General features: G+C 44.4%; 1 protein-coding gene across 2 annotated transcripts in view; it reads right to left on the reverse strand.

The window, feature by feature from the left end:
• LOC137318715 (dual specificity calcium/calmodulin-dependent 3',5'-cyclic nucleotide phosphodiesterase 1C-like) overlaps nt 1–17,030 on the reverse strand; it is a 478,280-nt gene that overhangs the window by 106,550 nt on the left and 354,700 nt on the right. For both annotated transcript variants that reach the window (XM_067981388.1, XM_067981392.1), the window contains one exon: nt 336–437. In XM_067981388.1, coding sequence (XP_067837489.1) covers nt 336–437 — 102 coding nt within the window. The remainder of the gene's footprint in view (nt 1–335; nt 438–17,030) is intronic.

A 17,030-nucleotide genomic window follows, 5' to 3' on the forward strand; every position in this document is an offset into this window, starting at 1 on the left:
GGCCTCCTGTGAGGTGCAAGTAGTCCTGCCAGGTTCCTGCAGCAGAATCTTTCCAAGAAGGCACCACCCACCAATAAGCAGCGGTTCATCTCGAAGAGTAGCTGACGCCTACACACATTTTTTCAGCAAGGAAAAGTTCAAAGAACATTTGAGGTTGGGATTCAAACTCGTACATCACCCGCCCCCAAGTCAGGAGTACCGGTCACTAACAGTGTACGACAAAGTTTAATTTTAGCTAAGAATGAACAAATAATATACTGTAGTTAATGGAACTAGACAAAAATGATTGTAATCTGATGGTTGAAAGAGATGACCACTGTCAAATGATGACTCACCCCTCTGGTTGCTGCAAGGAGTTCTTCATAGCTTTGATTTGTTGAAAGTGGCAAGACATATCAGTCGCCAAGACCATCTCAATCACCAGGGTCCGAAGTTCCCTTTGGATAAAATGGAAAGTTAATCATGAGCAACTTCTCACTAACCCAACACAACCAGCCAATTATTCTGACATTTCAAACTCCTCTGCATGCATCACTCACCCCAAAAGGTCAACCATTCCTTTTTACAAGGGTCACTCCTTGACTTCATCTCAAATACCATCCTTAATTTGAACTAATTAAACAGAAGATTAATCTCAGGATATAAAAAAAGCCACTGCTGCTTGATGAACCCATTAGGGATTCCCTTTTCAATTACACAGAGAGGCTCTAAATTGATTCTATCTTGAAAGCCTTCGATAAACAATCACATAAGTGCTTAAGTACACCTGACACTGAGTTTAAAAGAATTCCATCAGCAGATCTTAAGGTCTCGATCTCAATCAATTCTGCATGACTCCAAGTCAGTTTACAAAGCAGCAGTGATTCATTATCTTCAAAGGGAATACTATTAACTCAATTTTAAAGCAGAAAATAAGATCATTCCCCCTCCGAATGAATAGTACCTCCAACCACCACCCCAAATAGAACATTGCCCCTCCCCCAAAAACCCTACAGAGAACCACCTGTCACACTCTACTCATTGGAGTTCAGAAGAATGAGAAGCGATCTTATTGAAACATATAAGATTGTGAAGGGGCTTGATCGGGTGGATGCGGTAAGGATGTTCCCAAGGATGGGTGAAACTAGAACTAGGGGGCATAATCTTAGAATAAGGGGCTGCTCTTTCAAAACTGAGATGAGGAGAAACTTCTTCACTCAGAGGGTAGTAGGTCTGTGGAATTTGCTGCCCCAGGAAGCTGTGGAAGCTACATCATTAAATAAATTTAAAACAGAAATCGACAGTTTCCTAGAAGTAAAGGGAATTAGGGGTTACGGGGAGCGGGCAGGAAATTGGACATGAATTTAGATTTGAGGTTAGGATCAGATCAGCCATGATCTTATTGAATGGCGGAGCAGGCTCGAGGGGCCGATTGGCCTACTCCTGCTCCTATTTCTTATGTTCTTATGTTCTTACACCCCCAAGGCAGTGGGCAGTAGTTCCAAATTTGCTTATATAATTAAGCAGCATATCAGGCAACTCCTTACTGAGCAGCTTATTGGGATTTCCCCACTGCCCCCTCCCCTCTACCATCTCCCCCTCCTATTTCCCATCTCCCATTTTAGCAGCACCTGACCCTCCCCTACTGAACAATATCTCACAGACTGGGAGGAGCAGAATAGCTCGAGTAGTAAAGGCAATGGGTTTCTGGAACATATTCAGGACAGTTTTCTGGAACAGTATGTTTTAGAACAAGAGATAAGGCCGTACTAGATATATGATGAGTAACGAGCCAGAATTAGTTAACAATCTGACTCTAAAGGAACATCTTGCAAACAGTGACCATAACATCAATGAATTTGATATAAGGTTTGAGAGGGAGAAGCAAGAGTCACAAGTCTAGATTTTAAAATTGAGTAAGGCAACCTTCGAAGGGTGAGAAATAAATTGACCACAGTAAACTGAGCTGAGATGTTAAGGGGTAAACCCACAGACAACCAGTGAGAAGTATTCAAAGAAACATTCAGTATAATACAAAATCAGTACATTACCCTAAAAAGCAAAACCTCCACTTGTGCATTTAAACAACCATGGTCAACAAACAGGGTAAAAGATTGGTCCCGAGCAGGACCGGCACCAATGTCCTCGCGGGGGTGTTTGCTAGTGCTGTTGGGGAAGGTTTAAACTAGAATGGCAGGGGGACGAGAACCTGAGCAGGGAGATAGAGGAGGGGGAAACGAGGATAGAAACAAAAGACAGAAAGGGAAGAAGCAATAGTGGAAGGCAGAGAAAACAAGGGCGAAAAACAAATAGGGCCATAGTGCAAAATAATACTAAGATGACAAGCAATCTTAAAAAGACAAGTCTAAAGGCATTGTGTCTTAATGCGATGAGCATTCGCAACAAGGTAGATGAATTAACAGCGCAGATAGATATTAACGGGTATGATATAGTTGCGATTACGGAGACATGGCTGCAGGGTGAACAAGGATGGGAACTGAACATCCAGGGGTATTCAATATTTAGGAAGGACACGCAAAAAGGGAAAGGAGGTTGGGTAGCGCTGTTAGTAAAGGAAGAAATGAATGCAATAGTGAGGAAGGATATTGGCTCGAAAAATCACAATGTGGAATCTGTATGGGTGCAGCTAAGAAACACCAGGATGGGGGTTGTCTATAGGCCCCCAAACAGTAGTGGAGATGTAGGGGAGGGCATTAAACAGGAAATTAGAGACGCATGCAAGAAGGGTACAACTATAATCATGGGTGACTTTAATTTACATATAGATTGGTCAAACCAAATTAGCAATAATACTGTGAGGGAGGAATTCCTGGAGTGTGTACGTGATGGTTTTCTAGACCAATATGTTGAGGAACCAACTGGAGAACAGGCGATCCTAGACTGGGTATTGTGCAATGAGAAAGGATTAATTAACAATCTTGTTGTGCGGGGTCCCTTAGGGAAGAGCGACCATAACATGATAGAATTCCTCATTAAGATGGAGAGTGAATTGGTTGAATCCGAAACTTGGGTCCTGAATCTAAATAAAGCAAATTACAAAAGATTGAGGTGCGAGTTGGCTATGATAAGATAGGAGAAATTTACTAAAAGGGATGACGGTGGATTGGCAATGGCTAATATTTAAAGAACGTGTGCAGGAATTACAACAATTATTCATTCCTGTCTGGCGCAAAAATAAAACAGGAAAGGTGGTTCAACCGTGGCTTACAAAAGAAATTAGGGATAGTATTAGATCCAAAGAGGAGACATATAAAATTGCCAGAAAAAGCAGCAAGCCTGAGGATTGGGAGCAGTTCAGAATTCAGCAAAGGAGGACAAAGAGATTGATTAAGAGGGGAAAAATAGAGTATGAGAGTAAACTAGCAGGGAACATAAAAACTGACTGTAAAAGCTTCTAGAAATATGTCAAGAGAAAAAGATTAGTGAAGACAAATGTAGGTCCCTTGCAGTCAGAAATGGGGGAAATTATAATGGGGAACAAAGAAATGGCAGAACAATTAAACACGTACTTTGCTTCTGTCTTCACAAAGGAGGACACAAATAACCTGTCAGAAATGTTAGGGAACCAAGGGTCTAGTGAGAGGGAGGAACTGAAGGAAACCAGTATTAGTAAAAAAATAGTGCTCGGGAAATTAATGGGGCTAAAGGCTGACAAATCCCTAGGGCCTGATAATCTACATCCCAGAGTACTAAAGGAAGTGGCCCTGGAAATAATGGATGCATTGGTGCTCATCTTCCAAAATTCTACAGACTCTGGAACAGTTCCTACAGATTGGAGGGTGGCAAATGTAACCCAACTGTTTAAAAAAGGGAGTGAAAAAACAGGGAATTACAGACCAGTTAGCCTAATATCAGTAGTGTGGAAAATGCTAGAGTCTATTATAAAAGATGTGATAACAGAACACTTGGAGGTCGTTAACGGGATTGGACAAAGTCAGCTTGAGTTTATGAAAGGGAAATCATGCTTAACAAATCTACTGGAGTTTTTTGAGGATGGGACATGGGATTGTGGGAATATACTGGCATGGATTGAGAACTGGTTGACAGACAGGAAACAGAGAGTAGGAATAAACGGGTCTTTTTCTGGCTGGCAGGCAGTGACTAGTGGGCTATTCACAATATATATTAATGATTTGGATGAGGGAACTAGATGTAACATTTCCAAGTTTGCAGACGACACAAAGCTGGGGTGGAATGTGAGCTGTGAGGAGGATGCAAAGAGTCTCCAATGTGATTCATACAAGTTGGGTGAGTGGGCAAGAACATGGCAGATGCAGTATAACATGGATAAATGTGAGGTTATCCACTTTGGTTGTAAAAACAGAAAGACAGATTATTATCTGAATGGTGATAGATTGGGAAAAGGGGAGGTGCAACGAGACCTGGGTGTCCTTGTACACCAGTCGCTGAAAGCGAGCATTCAGGTGCAGCAAGCAGTTAGGAAGGCGAATGGTATGTTGGCCTTCATTGCAAGAGGATTTGAGTACAGGAGCAGGGATGTCTTACTGCAGTTATACAGGGCCTTGGTGAGACCATCTGGAGTATTGTGTGCAGTTTTGGTCTCCTTATCTGAGGAAGGATGTCCTTGCCATGGAGGGAGTGCAACGAAGGTTTACCAGACTGATTCCTGGGATGGCAGGTCTGGCATATGAGGGGAGATTGGGTCGACTAGGCCCATATTCATTAGAGTTTAGAAGAATGAGAGGTGATCTCATTGAAACATATAAAATTCTAACAGGACTAGACAGACTAGATGCAGGGAGGATGTTCCTGATGGCTGGGGAGTCCAGAACCAGGGGTCACAGTCTCAGGATACGGGGTATGCCATTTAGAACCGAGATGAGGGGAAATTTCTTCACTCGGAGGGTGGTGAACCTGTGAAATTCTCTACCACAGAAGGCAGTGGAGGCCAAGTCATTAGATGTATTCAAGAAGGAGATATTTATATTTCCTAATGCTGAAGGGATCAAGGGATATGGGGAAAAAGTGGGAACAGGGTACTGAATTGGATGATCAGCCATGATCATTTTGAATGGCGGAGCAGGCCCGAAGGGCCGAATGGCCTACTCTTGCTCCTATTTTCTATTTTTCTATTCTTAAAGCCAAAAGAAAAGGTTTACATAAATGTAAGGAAAAGTGGAAATCCAGGAGACCGGGAGAGCTATAAAAAATAACAAAGGGATACAAAGAAAGTAATAAGAGGTGCAAAAGGGAATATGCAAGAGATATCAGAGTTAACAGTAAAAGTTTTTTCTAAATTTATTGAACGAGAGTGGTAAGGAGGAACGTGGGCCCATTAAAGCTAGATGCAGGTTCGACTCTAATAGATAATAAGGAAATGACAGACTTGTTAAATTAATATTTTGGATCCATTTTCACAGTAGAGGAAGAGGACAAAATACCAGCAGTACAAGGGAACCTAAAAATAAGTGAAAGGGAGCAATGTAGTGGATTTAATATAAGTTTAAAAAAATGATAATGGAGAAAATAATGGGTCTTAAGGTAAACAAATCTCCAGGACCTGATGGTTTCCACCTTAAGGTATTAAAAGAAACAGGTGGGGTAATTGTAGAAGCATTAGACATAATTTTCCAAAGCTCTCTAGATCCGGGATTGTGCCTTTGGATTGATAAATAATGAAGTGACATTTGCAAGTTAAGACTGGAGAGAAAGAGAAACCAGGAAACTGCAAGCCTGTCAGTTTAACATCAGTGGTCAGGAAATTACTGGAATCTATCTTCAGGGACAGAGTAACTAAGCATTTGAACAAGTATGAGCTGATCAAAGTGAGTCAGGATGGATTTGTGATGGGCAGGTCATCTAGTTGAATGTTTTGATGAGGTCACCAACAAGATGGTCAGGGGACTGTCTCCAGAAGATGTCTATTTGGACTTCCAGAAGACATTTGATTAAGTTCCACACAAGAGATTACTAGCAAAAATAAGAGTGCATGGAATTGGAGGTAACCTTTGAACATGGATTGATAATTGGTTGGGAGGTCGAGGACAGAGAGTAGGGATAAAGGGAAAGTACACAGATTGGAGGAATGTGACAAGTGGTGTTCCCCAGGGATCTGTTCTGGGGCCTTGGCTTTTCACCTTATATATCAATGACTTGGATGAAGGAATAGAGAGTGGTATATTAGCTTGCAGATAACATTAGAAGCAACAGTAAATTATGTAGATGGGAGCAGGACGTTACAAAGAGACATAGACTGATTAAATGAGTGGGCAGATGGAGTTCAATGTGGGGAAATGTGAGGTAATCCATTTTGACTCCAAGAAAGGCAAATCAGAATATTTTCTTAATGGCGAGAGACTAGAAACTGTGGAGGAGTAAAGGGCTTTGGGTGTCTCGGTACACAAATCACTAAAAAAAAAATCAAAAATGCCAATGTAATATTGTTTTTTATCTCAAGAGGGTTGGAATACAAAGGAGAAGAAGTTACGCTTCAGTTGTACACTGTCTTGGTCAGATCCTGTATTGCATTCAGTCCTGGGCACCGCATCTCAGGAAGGATATATTGATCTTGGAGGGGGTCCAGCGCAGACCTACCAAAATCATACTTGGGCTTGAAGGGTTAAATTGTGAGGACATTTTGCATCAACTTGGGTTGTATTCCCTTGAGTTTAGAAGGTTGAGTGTTGTTCTACTTGAGGTGTTGAAAATGACAAAAGGATTTGATAAAGTAGATACAGAGAAGCTATTTCCTCTGGTGGGGGAGTCCAGAACAAGGGCACACAAAATTAGAGCTGGCCATTGAGCACTAAAATCAGGAACCTTTTTTTCCACAAAAGGGGTAAAGGGGTAGTGCGAATCCAGAATTCTCTCCCTCAAAAGGCTGTGGATGCTGGGACAATTGGAGCTTTCAAGGCTGAGATAGATAGATTTTTATTAGACAAGGGTATCAAGGGATATGGATTAAAGGAGGGCAATGGAGTTGAGGTACAGATCAGCAATGATCTAATTAAATAGAGGAACAGACTCGAGGGGCTCAATGGTCTATTACTGTTCCAATGTTCCCTATTCTCCCCCACCAAGCCGTACTTCTGCATGCCACCTCTCCCAATCTTCCCCTCCCCAATCTCTCTGTTTCCCTCTCCCCCCTCATTTGCCTTCTCCCTCTCCCCATCCAATATCTCCCACACCCCCTTATCCTTCTGTCCTGAATACTGCACTTGGACTTGGCTCTCCATGTGCAACACCCCTGGATGTCACCTAGTTTTCAAGAAAAAACAGCAAACTGATTATTTCAATATTTTGTAAAACCTATATTCCTCTTCATCATTCTCTGTAAGCTAGACCCATTTAAACAAGGCAACCTCCCTAACTTCTCATTTGTAGAATGGTACCTACCAGTTAATAATCGAGTGAGAGAAATTGGGCAGCGATCACGTAAATTTAAGCCAATCTGGCATAAAAAACTCGCACATCTGAGGGCTTCATTTTAAATAATCAATCTTATGGAAATTAGACTTAAAGAAATTTGGCACAAAATTCCATTCTTTCTGACTGTTAGGAGACATGAGTAAGAAAGGGTTAAAAAATATTTTAAATGAACAGTAGCAGTTGAACCAACAGAATCTCATGCTTTTACTTAACCTACTGGAATGCAAAGGCTGGAGACCCCAGGGCAAGATAAGCACCTGCATGCTTATCCAGCAGGAAAGAACCCATACATAGTACTGCAAGTCTCACTGTGTGAGACTTAATGAAGTGGGTCCAGTGACCTTGAATGAGGAAGATAAGGAGTATGGGAAAGTGAAGGGAAATAGCATTCAATCAATAGTGTAACTTTACCCATTGTTCATATATATTGTAGTTTAGATAGGCAGCTGCATGCCTTATGAGGACATTTAAATTAGTGATTTGTAGCTCAGAAAGGTATCAGGACTTTGCATTCAACCCGGGAAGCTCAAGTGCTATTTACTCGATAGACCTCGTTTCCCAGAATCAGGTTCCCCTGATTTTGTAAGTACTTTACCTTATTTGATGGATTAAACTTTGAATAAGTAAAACTTTGCTTGTGTGCATATTTTCTTACCATCATTGAGTGATCTCACCTAAAGCTAGCTAGCTAAAATGACAGGATCATGCAGCACACATATTCCGTCCATATATAAAGTAAGAGGTCAGAAAGTTACAGCCCTTCAGCAAGTGGCTTCTTAAAGAGGGAGAATAATATTTTTAGTTGCTACAGCAAAAATTGATGAAATAGCTTTAAGTGCTTCTTTTTTGGGAGGCAGATGAAAGAAGGAATGTGAGGGACATTCACTTACAACAGAGGCCTATTGGCCATCTCTCTCCATTACCCACACAGCCTTCACAGGCTGTGCTTTACAAGGGACACAGTGACAGAATTGCAGTGAACCTCCATCACAAGGACAGGACTGTTAGTGGCAGTCAAGATCACCATTGTCCTGAATTTTTATGCCTCTGGTAGCTCCCAATCTACTTCAGGGGACATCTGCAACATTAGCTAATACTCAGTGCACAGATGCAAGTCACTGGGGTCAATTGTTAGTTGAGGTGCACAATAGGCAGTCCCTGGGCAGAGTTACACAATAATTACACTAATTATTTTTGCTCCTCATATTTGACCCTTTACCTTTAAATGACCACTTCTCATTAGCTAGCTGCTGCAGTCCTAGACATTGCTGCAGCAGTGTACAAAATCCCACCTCCCCACTGTGCAACATCCTAGCACTACTCATATTTCAGATACACAGCTCATACTGAATATTAAAATTAGCACAAGCCAGAGGTTAGCAGGTGATTGGCAGATGCAAAGACTGCATTACACCATTTCTGCACACATCGTAGAAATTCCATCTTATGTTGCCAATTTATATAGCCACTATTGTCAAGGCAAATAGAATATTAAGATATATTAGTATATCTACGGCGTATAGGTGCCAATATTGACACTCTCTAAAGCAACGGGGAGAGCACATTGGGAATACTTTGTCTAGTTCTGGTTGTCATACATTGGAAAAGATTTCCCAGCCAGCACTCCCTGCGAATGCCATCCTGCACTAGCAATGTCCGACCATTTAATCAGACCTTTGACGCCAGCTATCGGACTCAAAGGAATGCAATGTAGGTACAGCTGAGTAGTTCACTGCATTTAATATGGACTGGAGGGACATGAACTGCAGGCGACTTTGTAAAGTATTTACTCTGCCACTGAAATGATTGAAGCTGCGACTGAATTGTTAGTTAATTCATAATTTACTAATTAATAAGTTAATTCATTGACACATCTGAGTAATTCATTTCATTCATTTATATAAGGTTAAATTCCATAATTCCATCGGGGAGCCATGCTAACGGATTTTGTGGGTCGGAGATAGGACTACAACACTGTAGCGCTGATTCTCCAAACCTGTGCTCCCTTTGCATGCAACTGTCGGATGAGAGTGCAGGATTGAGCAACATACCCTATAATTTTTGAAACTAATACGTGTATCTTCAATCCCCCATTTATCACCATTCTCTCCATATCAAAAACAACCAACTGTAAGTTCGACAACATTCTTACCTTAAAGAGAATGGCCATAAATGGATTTCAATTTTCAAAGAACGTTTAATTTCTAGAAAAAATGAGTTAAATAAACGAGTGACTCACACACACAAACAAATGAGTTGCTTCTTCTGGAATATGCATGTCATTATCGTCTTATAAATACTGAGGATCATAAAATCACCGACAGTTGATGTCCATTCACTCTGCATTAACATTGCTGTAAGTACAAAGAGCAGCCCATCAACGCCATCCCCTTCTGACATCAGTGACCCACTCCCCAATCATGCAAATCTCCTAAGAGACCTGAATAAAAACATAGGAAAAAATTAGGAGCCCAATTTAGGGAAAACTCTGGGAAATTCCCCTCCAACTCCACAAGACAATCAGGCAAGGCTCCACGAGACCCATAATTCCTTCTAACCCCAGCTAATCCCTAATTTGTCGTCTATAACTGAAAATGTCTTTCTGTTTCGGGGACTTGTTGAGCTTCCTTTTGAGGGGCCACATGGAATCTATACTACTCGTAGTAATCTGTCCAGATGGTGCTGTCTCTCTGTGAAAAGACAATGAGGGTTATATTGGATAACCCCCGAAAACGGGCGTTGGGATTGCGCTGCACGATTAACTCGTGCCCGTTCGTTGAGATGCAGGCAGCACGTAACATTTGTGCTGCCTGATGATTTCAATGATTGCTGCGTGCACCCAGGGCTCTCTGCGCTATTGATTGGCTGCACGCACCAGCAGGGGGCCCTGATGTCAGGAGTGGTTAGCACTACTTAAAGGCAGCCTGTACCTCTTAAAGGAGAGGTGCACCGTGGCTGCAGGAAGTCCAATGCAAAGTAAATCTGTGCTGGAATATAGTGAACAATGGCTGCGCCTGCACCAAGGTTCTCAGATCATGCACTGGAGGCCTTGGTGGAAGAGGTGGACAGAAGGAGGGACATCCTATATCCGCAGGGGGACAAGAGGTCCTCCAGACATATGCTCAATAGGCAATGGGAGGAAGTAGCGGATGCATATGCCAGGAGCAGAGCGCCAAGAACATGGATACAGTGCAGGAAGAAGTTCAATGATTTGACACGAGTGGTCAAGGTGAGTGAGTTCAGCTTTCAAGTGGCATCTCTTACTAACTGCACCACGAGCTGCATCCACTGCTCCGCACTCCCCTCCTCACCCACATACCAACAAACTCTTTCAATCAGTAATCAGCTCTTCAAATCAGATGCTTGATCTCACCCTCACACATTACCACTGTTGCAAGCCACACACCCACAACTCACAGATCACACATACTGGCAGCTATTCAACCATGACAGCCACATCACCCAAACATCTTGTCCTAACACCCATGGAGGAGATAATGCTGTCCATCATTGGAAGAGCCATCGCTGAGGCCGTGGCCACTGGCGACGCTGGAGGGATCGATGGTGAGGGTCTCTGCTTACCGAATCCTCCTTCTTGTTTCACACATCTCCCTTATCCCACAATCTTTTCTGACTCACGTGCTGCAGATGGTGTGAGCAAATCTTACTTTCTCCTCTCCCCTCACCACAACTCAACCCGTGTCCCTTTGTCATTTCAGATACGCAAGAACTGGAACCTATCCAATCAGGGGAGGCAGAGGAAGACGACGGTGATGATGAAGACACACGGTTACTCGATCTTACACTCACAGCAACCAGCTCAGAGACCGAAATTGCGCTTAGTTTAGAGGCTAGGATAGAGGAGGGATCTGCACGTGGTGAAACACCAGGCACAAGTGCACAGGAGCCAGGGTGGAGGGAACGGATATTGCAGGTGCCAGCTTGCCGGAGGGTGAGGTCACACACTAATTCTGCTGCCGAGGAGTCAGATGATGACTTCGATGGGCCAGGCTGCAGAAGAAGGCTGATGGGCGTATACAACCAAATGTTTGGTGCACTGGAAAGCCTGCACACAATGTCAAGGGGCATGGAGGAGTCCAGCTCCAACTTGGCACAGGGCTTTGCACAGAGCTTGGAGCCATCCTTTCCCACATGGAACAGGTGGTCACATCCATCAGCACACCTGTGGAACCCACCGTGATACAACGTCTGATGGCCGATATCATAGCTTTCATTGCAGCACAAACATCTGCCATCAAAGGTCTGCCTTGGAAGCTCAGACTGCTATCATGGCTCTGGGTATCACTGTTGAAAGGGGCTTCCAGGGCATCACAGCAGTCCAGCAATCTGTTCTCCAGCAGATCACCAGGATTGCTGAGACGCTGCTCCGGGAGAGTGGCAGTGGTGCCATAGAACAGGAACATGCTGTCCTCTCTCAGGATGACAGCATTCCCGATCCCACCCCTGCCACTCTGCCAGTGCCCTTGCTGTTGCCTGTCAGCCAGCCAGGCCAGACTGCTGCAGCCCAGGCCAAGATGGTGCAGTCTGAAGCCGGGCCCTCTTGGCCCGGAGCTGCACGAGGTCGTCCTCCAAGGTCATCTGCACGTTCCTCAATTGAAGGCCAACAGCCTCCCACCACCCATGCTCCAGGCACTGGGGATGCACCTTAGAGGAGCACTAGGAATGGTAAAGGGATAAGAATGTTAGGCACTAAGGGAATGCACAAGAGTGAATAGTATCATTTTGTTTGCATAATTTCATGTGTTAATTTATAAATTAGATTTGACTTTGCATTTGGTGGTGGTTTTTATTTCTGCGATGAGCTGAGGGAGGAAGCAATGTGTAATCATAAGGAGGACGATTTGATGGTCGCTGAGCGAGGAAAGGTGAGGAGTGTGGGACTGTTGGTGAATGGAGAGGTGTCGTTGAGGTTATTGGTCTCACTCATTAATAATCTGATCACGCAGAGCCCTGGCAGAAAGGGCCTGTCTAGCCTTCCTGCCTCTTCCTCCACTTTTGATACATTTCCTCCTCCTCCTCTTCCACCTCTTCCTCCATCTCTTCCACCTTTTCCTCCTCTTCCTCTTGCTCAGGTTCTCGCCTGATAGGCGGTGGTAAGGGCTGTTCCCTCATAATGGCGAGGTTCTGCAGCATGTAACATACAACAACAAATTTTGATAACCGTTAGCTGAGTACTGCAGGGCTCCTCCAGAGCGATGCAGGCAGCGGAAGTGTTACTTGAGGATGCCTATGATATGCAATTCTCTTAACTCAACTTCAGCGATGACCAGTGCATCCGACGGTTGCATTTCACTAAAGAGGTTGTGACTGAAATTTGTCAACAACTGCAGCCTCAGAGGGCAAGGGCAGGTTTTCTTGTGGCTGTCAAGGTAATTGTGGCACTTAATTTTTTTTTTTGCATTTGAACAGGTAAAGGGATTAAACAGAACTTTGCACATTTTTAAATCTGCCACACAGTACAGGAGTGTTTTGATTTTTTTTCATTTAATCAATTTCAGTGAATCAACAAGCACTGATACAACTGATATTGAACTTGCTGCATTATATTAAATGGACTTTCATTCCTTATTAAATCTGTTGTTCTGTGAAGTGTCTGCTATTGATCAATTTTAATGGATCTATAAGGAGTAACTAATATTGATTTTGCAGCATTGGATTAAACAGAACTTCACCGTGTTAAATCTGCTGAGCTGTGAAGTGTCTGCTATTGATCAATTTCAATGAACGAGTAAGCACTAGAAATGAATATATAGTCATTTCAAATTGAACAATTTGCTGTGAGTGTCTGGCTGCCTCCAACAATAAAGCTGTTCAGAATATATTGGTAGCATTAGTTCAGTTTTTGCTCATACTGTACTGTTTTTAAATGGGCTTCACATACACTTCATTACAACACCTTTCTTGTTACTTCACTTTTCTTGTTCCAACAGTTTCCTCGTTACACTTTGATGCAATATTTCCTTGGTTCTCAATACATTGAGGGGGCAGTATTTCAGGGTGATTGATGTGTATAATTAGAAACTAGTTTGCCACTTCCCTAATCCAGTGGAGGCCAAACTTCAGGCAGAATGTGGTTGGCTCACGAGCCCTGACAATCCAGCCCACAAAATTTGGGCAATTTAGTTTTGTTCTCACTCGTTGGTTTGGGGACTGGAGGTTTGGTGAAGGCTGTTCTTAACACCGTTGTCCATTGGAGAATAAATTCTAAATTAGGACACCAAGATCTGTTTGTATCAGCAACTTTAGATATACACAAATTACTGGGAATATTGATGTAAACTTCATAACCTCAATTTTACAAGATAGGCAAAAGTAGACTAGTGTTGGCCCAATGTGCAGACGCACCTCTGTCCATATTACACTGTAAATAATTTAACAACACCAAGTTATAGTCCAGCAATTTTATTTTAAATTCACAAGCTTTCGGAGGCTTCCTCCTTCGTCAGGTAAATGTTCAGGAGCTCCTTGAAGCCTACGCATTTATACATCACAGAACAATACATGGTGTTTACAGACTGCCCCTGCAACTGCCCGTTGCCAAGGCAATCACCGTGTTCAGACAGAGAGGTGTCACCTGCAGAACCCCCGAATACACATTCAACAAAAAAACAAACAGGAAAAAAAAACAGAGAGAGGCAGAAACATCCGGAAGGCAGAGAAAGCCAGCAAATGACCCATTATATTAAAAACAGATAACATTTGTTCGCTGGTGGGGTAACGTGTAGCGTGACATGAACCCAAGATCCCGGTTGAGGCCGTCCTCATGGGTGCGGAACTTGGCTATCAATTTCTGCTCGACGATTTTGCGTTGTCGTGTGTCTCGAAGGCCGCCTTGGAGTACGCTTACCCGAAGGTCGGTGGATGAATGTCCATGACTGCTGAAGTGTTCCCCGACTGGGAGGGAACCCTCCTGTTTGGCGATTGTTGCGCGGTGTCCGTTCATCCGTTGTCGCAGCGTCTGCATGGTCTCGCCAATGTACCATGCTCTGGGGCATCCTTTCCTGCAACGTATGAGGTAGACAACGTTGGCCGAGTCACAGGAGTATGAACCATGCACCTGGTGGGTGGTGTCCTCTCGTGTGATGGTGGTATCTGTGTCGATGATCTGGCATGTCTTGCAGAGGTTACCGTGGCAGGGTTGTGTGGTGTCGTGGACGCTGTTCTCTTGAAAGCTAGGTAATTTGCTGCGAACGATGGTCTGTTTGAGGTTGGGTGGCTGTTTAAAGGCGAGTAGTGGAGGTGTGGGGATGGCCATAGCGAGGTGTTTGTCCTCATTGATGACATGTTGAAGGCTGCGGAGAACATGGCGTAGTTTCTCCGCTCCGGGGAAGTACTGGACGACAAAGGGTACTCTGTTGGTTGCGTCCCGTGTTGGTCTCCTGAGGAGGTCTATGCGATTTTTTGCTGTGGCCCGTCGGAACTGTCGATCGATGAGTCGAGCGTCATATCCCGTTCTTACTAGGGCGTCTTTCAGCGTCTGTAGGTGTCCATCGCGTTCACACCTCTCTGTCTGAACACGGTGATTGCCTTGGCAACGGGCAGTTGCAGGGGCAGTCTGTAAACACCATGTATTGTTCTGTGATGTATAAATGCGTAGGCTTCAAGGAGCTCCTGAACATTTACCTGACGAAGGAGGAAGCCTCCGAAAGCTTGTGAATTTAAAATAAAATTGCTGGACTATAACTTGGTGTTGTAAAATTGTTTACAATTGTCAACCCCAGTCCATCACCGGCATCTCCACATCATGACTACCATCGACACCACAAACTGCCGGCTCACAGTGGAAAGGATATCCAAGAAGATCGCGCATTTAGACACAGACATCAAGTTTTTACAGAGCTGCAAGAAAGCAGACAAGATCCCGAAAGGACTCCAGATCACGAACCCACTCAGGTCCACATACAACTCGGATTACGCTGAGAGACTCTGCCGCCGTACCTCTCGCACACTCCGCAACCATCTCATACACCAACTCTACAGCAGACGCCACAACCTCGAAACCAAGATAGAGTCCATACTCTCAACCTGTACTCAGGACATAGCAGACCAGCTACGTTATACCGCCAAACAGACGAGGCAACGGAACTACGCTGCCTACATGAAAACCAAGAGCAGGAAGCTTGAGAAACTCGGCATCACCACCAGCAACGACCAAGCTTCCCCTGGTACCACGGTTGCAACCACAGGGAAGTCTATTGTCAATTTATCCGACCACACCCTTCAAGCAGACGAAATCGAAGTTCTCAGCCGAGGGCTCAATTTCTGCCCCACTACCAAAATGGATCCCACTAGTCTCGCGGCGGACACAGAGGAATTCATCAGGAGAATGAGGCTCCGGGAATTCTACCACAAACCCCAAGATTTCAGCAGCGAACCCAATGAGACAATCGACGATCCGGAACAGCAGACAGAGGGATCCGCAGTACAGCAACCGAAGAGGAAAGAGTCAAACTGGACTCCTCCGGAGGGTCGCTGCCCTCAGCTGGACATGTATGCTCAAGCTGTCAGGAAATGCGTCAATGCCAGATTCATCAGCCGCACTCAGAAGACAGTCCAGAATATCACCCGAGCACAACGCAACGCCATCAACGCTCTCAAGACCAACCGCAACATCGTCATCAAACCAGCGGACAAAGGAGGAGCCATAGTCATACAGAACAGAACAGACTATTGCAAAGAAGCATACCGACAACTGGACAACCAGGAACACTACAGACGGTTACCCGCAGATCCGACCAAAGAACACACCCACCAGCTCAACAAACTGATCAAGACCTTCGATCCAGACCTTCAAAGCATCCTATGCACTCTCATCCCACGTGATCCCCGCGTGGGAGACTTCTACTGCCTCCCAAAGATACACAAAGCCAACACACCCGGACGTCCCATCGTATCAGGCAACGGAACCCTGTGTGAGAACCTCTCTGGATACATCGAGGGCATCCTGAAACCCATCGTACAGGGAACCCCCAGCTTCTGTCGCGACACTACAGACTTCCTACAAAAACTCAGTACCCACGGACCAGTTGAACCAGGAACACTTCTCACCACGATGGACGTCTCGGCACTCTACACCAGTATCCCCCACGATGACGGCATCGCTGCGACAGCATCAATACTCAACACCAACAACAGCCAATCTCCGGAAGCCATCCTACAACTCATCCGCTTCATCCTGGATCACAATGTCTTCACCTTCGATAACCAGTTCTTTACCCAAACACACGGAACAGCCATGGGGACCAAATTCGCACCCCAATACGCCAACATTTTCATGCACAAGTTCGAGCAGGACTTCTTCACTGCACAAGACCTCCAACCAACACTATACACCAGATACATCGACGACATTTTCTTTCTATGGACCCACGGCAAGGAATCACTAAAGAGACTACACGATAACATCAACAAGTTCCATCCCACCATCAAGCTCACCATGGACTACTCCTCAGAATCAGTTTCTTTCTTGGACACACGAATCTCCATCAAAGACGGGCACCTCAGCACCTCACTCTACCGCAAGCCCACGGACAACCTCACGATGCTCCACTTTTCCAGCTTCCACCCTAACCACGTCAAAGAGGCCATCCCCTATGGACAGGCCCTGCGAATACACAGGG

This window comes from Heptranchias perlo, chromosome 3 (assembly GCF_035084215.1).
Source record: "Heptranchias perlo isolate sHepPer1 chromosome 3, sHepPer1.hap1, whole genome shotgun sequence".
Classification (NCBI taxonomy): Eukaryota; Metazoa; Chordata; class Chondrichthyes; order Hexanchiformes; family Hexanchidae; genus Heptranchias; species Heptranchias perlo.